The following is a 7,500-nucleotide window of genomic DNA, read 5'->3' as shown; positions in this document are numbered from 1 at the left end:
CAGCACAACACTGTTCTGGTCACTTGTTAAAAAAGAGATTTTAATGAAATGCATAAAGCACTACTATTGCGTCTTGCAATGGGTCATGAAATAGTCACTGGAGTGTAAAGACTAAAGAGTTCCTGCTGTATCAGACTGGCCAGTGGCGATTTCCATAACCGGTGCCTTTCAGCTCTTAACAAAGAAACTTGAGTATATTTTAAATATATATTTGACATGTATTATCTTTAGAATTCATGTTTTAAAAAAATAACTGTGTCGTGTTGTAAATGTAAGTAATTTTAAGGATCTCAAAAAAGGTGACCGCTTAAAAAAATAAACACATTCTACTTTGCAATGTAGTCTCTATCTCTCTGCCTTTGCCTTTTTCTCTTTCTCTGTCTGGATGTTTGTGTGTCTACGTCTGCAACTGAGAACGAGGGAGAAAGCGCTCAGTGTAGGGTAGTTGCCAGATATGGAATGGGAAGATGTCCAAGCCAAAGTTTTTGAGTTAAGTGCAAGTGGGCGTTCACAAGCAATACAACGATGTGAGGCATTCCTCCCCTCGCTCCCTGACCACAAAAAGTTCGTCGTTGTCGCTGTCTTTTTCCTCCTCCTTAAGAACTATTGAACGGGCTGTTTTTTGAGTAAAATGTATTAAAGTAATTCAAATTAGGTATTCTGCCTTTACATATAACTTGATTGTTAAGCGGACTATTGTGTAAACTCTGGAACCTGTTGAAAGTGATGGCTCCAAACATGCTTATACGGACCCTCGTTCTACTGGCACTTTTTGCTGCGGAGACCTCCACAGCCGCGCTGAATAGTGTTAATGGTAAGTGAACAGTTGTTAAGTGTTCGTTTTAGTTTCTTTAATACATTAATCATACCAACTATTTTAGTTAATGTCACAGAACTCACATGAAGTTAGATGCTGTTAGTATTTAAATTTGCAGTTTTCGCGCAGATTCTGAAATTAAAGAACTCCTGAGACATTTGAACCCTCAGGGTGCTTGCGGCTTTACAGAATGTATAATGTGATTGAATATCTCAACTGATAAATGCTCTCTTTTAGGCGGCATCTCACTATATATTATAATGTTGCAGAATAAATTACACTTGCGGTATAGGCCAATATCAGAAAACTTCCGATTTATGCTGATTTGCTTCAATCACTTAAAATACACCGGCTTTTATTGGAGATACAAATGGTTATTTCCCACAAAGCCCAGAAGTATCCACCAAACCCCTCTACATTAGCTAAAGTAGCCTATTGCGAGTAAACGCAAATGTAATTCAAAAATATTGCGAGGGAACGTAACATATTGCAAAGGTATTGCCAGGAAACAAAAAATAATTCTCATAATAAAGTCACCCCGTGACCCCTAAGGGGCTTCGTACCAACACACAACAAATGGGAAATGAACATTTCTAGCCTGTGTACACCCTATGTGTATAGGCTAGTCTACTGTCCACAATGTAAGTGTAGCCTACACTACTGCAGAAGGAATTCAAACTTTAAAAATGTAGGCCATAGACGCTGCATTCTCCATTTTGATAGAAGACCAGGCTTCACCTACTTTTGCAGGTGTCTACGTGTAGCCATGTAGCCCTACCCAGACCCTACCCTTCTTTGTGTCAACCCCAACCATCAACTTTGCTCGTTGCTTAAGCAGCTTTAACGACTATTAGGACTACACGTACCAGACGCCACATGCTCACCATACGAGATTAATTCATAGGCCCATTCAACATAGCCTGGTGACACCAGCCTACGTATTTCCGCCTGATTTGATTTCAAGCTCATACTCAATGAAATGGAGTCACAGGCTGGTAATGGCCAGGCTACATTCAACATACATGAGAATAATTATTATTTTAGTTTGAGTCAAGGGTAGACATTTTCGTAGGAACAAACTTCGGGACTGTCAGCTTTTGTGAGAGACTAGTGTTGATTTGATTAAATGATTCTACTCTGAGATTACAACAGGCTAGCCTGACGATGTCATACTCATAATTCTAGTCAGCATATGAGTCTGATGCTGAGCCATTGGGCTGTGATTATGGGGCGTGTTTCAACGAACCAAGAAAAAAAATGCCTCTTCGCTCAATTGGATACCTACAACTAATCAGAGCAACATAGTATGACCATCTGATACATTACAACTTTTATCAGATCCAAAAACATATTTTCGATCGACAAATGCCTTGATCGCGTTTCTCTGTTCCTCATTCAAAATGAATGCGCTATCAATATCTGTGAGATATGCCTACTCACGTACTTATTAGCAGCAAGGCTATAGCTAGCTACCATTTGTTTCAATGTTTTTTTTGTCTACGCGTTAGCATAACCTATCAATAGTGGTCTAGAGTGCTTCAGTTAAGACCTACAATCCTCTGCAACATTCGTGTTGCACATACACAACTAACCGAGTCAATGTAGACATAAAAAAAGTCGTGTAGATAGCTTAAATCATATAAAATATGTCCCACTAAGCTCCCGAGACGGCGCCATATTTGTTCGATGTATATTCTATCTATCTAATCAACTCAAGCATTGGTTGGTCATCTGTCCATCAACGTATAAAGCCCGCCCTTACAATTTGATTGGTCAGATCACTTTTCCGAGACGTTGAATCTCTCCCAACTAGCTCAAGTCCAGACTGAATCTCCCAGACCAAAAATTTTGTGGGCGGAGTTGAGGCTGGTATCCAGGCTACAAAAGGCTGCCATTTTGATTAAAATGTTCTACCCCGCGTAATACAGGCAGACCTTTATTGGAAACACGATAATTACGGGTTTTACGAATTGTATGGTATAAACATTTTATATAGTGACCAAGTCTCTGCTTTCCTCACCAGATACTTTGAATGTTCGGACATTCTCTGGGTATTTTCTGACTGTTACGGACGAACCCATTGACTACCTGGATGTCCAAGAAGGTAGTGGTTCAGCCATTGAAACGGCGCCCAAAAAGGTAGCCGGCCATCATGAAGTGAAAAAGAAGTTCTACTTAACCGAAGAGGCCAAGAAGTACCTCACTGGCCCCATGGTGACTGTCTTCATCCCCACCATGTACCTCCTGGTCTTCATCATCAGCGTGCCGTTGAACATTCTGGCAGTTGCCATGTTCCTGCGCCGAATCAAACCCAAGAAGCCAGCAGTGATCTACATGCTGAACCTGGCTTTTGCCGATCTGATGTTTGTGCTGCTTCTGCCCTTCCGTATCTCCTACCACTACCATGGCAACAACTGGATTTATGGCTCTGGCTTGTGTCGTGTTGTCACCGCAGCCTTCTACTGCAACATGTACTGCTCAGTGCTCCTGATGATGTGTATAAGCATCGACCGCTTTATGGCGGTGGTCTACCCAATGGATTCACTGGTGTGGCGAACCCCTCAGACGGCCAGCGTGGTGTGTGGGGCCATGTGGGTGTTGTCCGTGGGTGGGGTGGTGCCACTGATCTCCTCGGAGCAAACCATGCACCTGTCGGACATGGACATCACCACCTGCCATGACGTGCTGGACATCCACAAGCTGCGCACCTACTACCTCTACTTCTTCCCCGTCTTCTGTGCCATCTTCTTCTTCATCCCCTTCATCTTCACCACCGTCTGCTACGTGCGAATCATCCAGGCCTTGTGCGCCACCAACGTGGCGACCCGCTTCAAGAAGACGCGAGCCATCTTCATGGCTATCACCGTGCTCACAGTCTTCGTGGCCTGCTTCACGCCGACAAACATCATCCTGCTGGCGCACTACGTTCGCTTCACGCACCGACACACGGAGAGTTCCTACGCCGCCTACCTCCTCTCCATGTGCCTGGGCAGTGTTAGCTGCTGCCTAGACCCGCTCATCTACTACTTCGGCTCATCCCAGTGCCAGAAGCAGGTGTCGGCCCTCTTTACGCGTGGAAGCTCTTCCAAAGTGGACAGGAGCTCAGAAACCAGCAGCAGTACCACCAGCAGGATCGACGTTATCAAGAGCAACATGAGCAGTCAGTACAGGAAGCTTATGGGTTGAGCCTTTACCCAGAGGTGATGCTCAGCGGAGCAGGGATCGAGACTAACCATCTAGGTTTCGTGAACTTGGTCAGTGGATCTGGTACCAGGGTTGCTTCTTACCCTGTTCATAGACTTGTGTTTCTCAATCTGGCTTCAGGGTATCCACAGCACTGCATGTTTTAAGTCTCTGCCTGTCCTAGAACTCCTCATAGGACTTATCCAGATCTGATATGGAGTCAACCATAATCTGGGTCTGTTTGCTAAGTTAGGGGTGCTTGGATAATGAATAGCATCGAGAGATCCAAATTGTGCATCGTTTTGGGACCCTAGGAGCATCATCTAAAAAATAGGGTGTTGAAAACAGAGGGAGGGAGGGTCAAGGGAATGGTAATAGAGATTTTTTCGTAATGTTATTCTTCACCCAACCCTTTCTTTCAAAATGACCCCCCACACTGGCAGGTACAGTGTTTTTTTGTTTGTTTATTTTCATAATTGGCTTTAAAAGCCAAATTATGAAACAGCAGTTATGCTGCATCACGTCCCAAAATGAGTGATTTGGACACTGACCAATACATATGTTATTTTATGGGAAACAGATTAAGACCACTCTCCTCTTCATCAGTCTGCTTCTTCCACATTATGTGTGTTCCTACCGCCAGTTTATATTACATACTTACTAGAGGCTTCTATTTTGCTGTTCTTTATCCATATGTTCAGTGTATCATAAATCTGATTTTTAGAGAAGTATTTTTAGGCTGTATGGGCTCTGCCATGGAGAAAGTCTATTCAGACCTGTTCTTCACTGAAGGTCACATTCCAGTTCATGACATAAACAGCAAACAATGACCTTCAGCATTTGGTATTTGAAGAGTTGAAGTGTAATTTCACAACAAAAAGCTAATAATAAAAGTTAGGTTCAGAGATAAGTCTATAGTCTGAAGTCTAAAAGCTATACTATTTCATTTGTTAACCATGTATATGTTGAGTCTTTAAGCTACAGGGACCTATCCACACATTTTACAGGGATTTTTAAACGCTTTTGATGTCTGTGCACACTGATGAACTGATATCTTTTTTAATGAGCTAACTGGACAGGCTGGCCTGCCCACTGCTCATTAATGTGCATCAATTAAAGTCTTCAGCTGTCTGCATGATGCTAAATATTCACCAGTTCTGCTGCCACAGCATCCATTTCACATTTTACACAGTTCATCTTATTTTAAAGTCCTAACACAGTAGAGTGTTTCCTTAATAAAATATTCAGATGAATAACCGCCATCAAGTGTTGTTGATGACTTCAACAGAATTTGACAATAAGATGGTTGGCACAGATGTGTTTGCTTGGAGGCAAAAATGCAGAAAAAGGACTCTTTTTATGAAAAAAAAAATATCAACACCAATACAATATTTGAACATCAAATAAAACAGTAGTATATACAAAAGGCCCTTAAGATGTTATTGTGGCCTCCCAACATATTGCATTCGTATCCAGCTGTAAAACAGACGACAGTAACACACTATCCCCACACTGCGCTCTTTTTGCGAGCAGTGCATGTCAAGCATTATGCTGGGCCACTATCATCACCCACTGAGGGGAGCTACAGGAAGATGAAAAAATAACCTCACAGTGTCGTCAACGAGAAGCACAGACTTAACATAGAGGTGTTTGTTTGGGTAAGAGGGCAAGGTAATCCCAGAGTGGTGTGCCATCTTTTCTAAAGAGCAGAATAATAACTTGCTTGAAGTTCAACTGAACGTGTACAACTAGACATTAACACAAATCGTTTTTTTAATAACGTGCACACACAATAAGATACTTTTTATGTTGGCATCCAAAGTCATTAAGAGGCTCTCTAACTTCAAAAAGAAAAAGAAAATTGATATTTGATAAATAAATGAACAAAGATCAGTGAAGATGTAGAGGATAACAACAAACTAAACTTTAACAGAACTGTCTGAGGCTGAGGTGATGAATACATACAAAAAACAAAGAATGGGAAAGGCAAAATATTCAAATAAAAAAATGAGTGCAAGTGAGCAATAAAGAAGCTCATCCCAATGCTAATATCTGACAGAATGTATGTTTTGTAGCCATCTCACGTAAATACAGCCTATGTAAAACTAGGAATGGAAATTAATACACCAGAAATGCAGAAATACAACACACAACCAAACCAATAACATTGGAATGCCCCACAGAGTAACACACACACACACACACATATAGGATGACAAAATGGTGGTGAGAATTTCACTGAGAGAATAGCATGGGCTCAGTCAATTCACTGAATTCTAAGTGGCCATCTTTCCCCGCCATAAGTCTGAAGTCAGATCCACATAGCCATACATTTGACTGAAATGCGTCTTCTTTGATCTGTTTGGTTTGATGTGAGAAATGGTCAGTGATCTGGGATTTAAAAACACACAAACTGAAATTCCAGTACGCCTCTTACGTCTCTAGAGAACTCCATTTGTTTTTCTTACAAACTCGTGTTTATCCTTCAGAGTCTTTCCTCCAGGTGAAAGACGAGGATGATGTATCTTGCATATGGACATGGGAGTGTGTACACACAGTGACACAAATAGAAACAAAGTTTTTTTTTTTCTCTCTTTTCACATCTCTTCCTCTTCGTCAGTATTATTTGGCTTGCTGTAATCATTTAGTCCTCCAGATGTATGTGTAAGGTCACCACTTCACCAGGGACAAAGACATTGTAGAAAAAGTGAGCTTGCTCCGGCAGAACCCCCCTGGAAAGGATGACTTCAGTGGCCGCGGAAATCTGTTGTCATCAAACACTTTCATGGCCAGCCCAGCTTCTCTCCAGTCCTCACACACTCATCGTCATATTAGGAGAATACTGCAAATGAGACATTTCAGTAAGTCAATAAGGCATTTGGCATCGCCTATGCTGTTCAATCAGAACAGAGTCTAAACACAGTTATTTGTTCAGTCCCAACTTAATCTGATAGTTTGACTGCAATAAGCCAGTTACAGATAACATATGGTGATCATGCTGGATCTGTGTGAGGTGAAGGGTAAGATGAAGTTATATTAAGGGTTAGTTGACAGTACAGTTGAAATGTACAGTAGGTACAGCATTTAAGTGTTAGGGCTAGTTGTCAGGTATTTGAGAATATTTATAGATTTTTATATCTTTTTTTCTTGACTGCTTGCACGTAAGTGTGCTTTCTCCACACTACACTCTACTGAGCAAATAGCACTGGGGTTCATAAAGCTTGCAAACATCCAATAGGGGGTGCTGACGTACACTCTCACTCTGGAAGGGGTTCAGGAAGTTCCCTCCCATCTCTCCGTCATCTCGAGGGGTGCCTGGCTGATTACTCATGCTCAAAGTCCCGGGAGAGTTCTGTGGAGGAAAATCCCCCAAAACACACACACACACACACACACACACACACACACACACACAAACAAACACACACACACACACACACACACACACACACACACACACACACACACACACACACACAGTGGTAGATATAATCAAAACA

General features: G+C 41.9%; 2 protein-coding genes across 22 annotated transcripts in view; one reads left to right on the top strand and one right to left on the bottom strand.

Moving 5' to 3' along the window:
- The first annotated feature begins 646 nt into the window (after positions 1 to 646).
- On the top strand, positions 647 to 4,206 carry f2r (coagulation factor II (thrombin) receptor). The gene is made up of 2 exons (XM_080852449.1): positions 647 to 814; positions 2,841 to 4,206. The coding sequence occupies exons 1-2, from the start codon at positions 727 to 729 to the stop codon at positions 4,001 to 4,003; spliced, it is 1,251 nt and encodes a 416-aa protein (XP_080708575.1). The 5' UTR covers positions 647 to 726; the 3' UTR covers positions 4,004 to 4,206.
- A 2,606-nt stretch (positions 4,207 to 6,812) lies between these two features.
- Positions 6,813 to 7,500, bottom strand: part of ssbp2a (single stranded DNA binding protein 2a) — a gene marked incomplete at both ends in the record, with an annotated part of 43,988 nt that continues 43,300 nt past the window's right edge. For all 21 annotated transcript variants that reach the window (XM_080853066.1, XM_080853072.1, XM_080853081.1 and 18 more), the window contains 2 exons: positions 6,813 to 6,842; positions 7,254 to 7,352. In XM_080853066.1, the coding sequence (XP_080709192.1) occupies positions 6,813 to 6,842; positions 7,254 to 7,352 (129 nt within the window). The remainder of the gene's footprint in view (positions 6,843 to 7,253; positions 7,353 to 7,500) is intronic.

Source organism: Sprattus sprattus (genome assembly GCF_963457725.1).
Source record: "Sprattus sprattus genome assembly, chromosome: 15".
NCBI lineage: Eukaryota > Metazoa > Chordata > Actinopteri > Clupeiformes > Clupeidae > Sprattus > Sprattus sprattus.
Note: the sequence above shows the minus strand (reverse complement) of the source record. Positions and strands in the feature narration are given on the sequence as shown.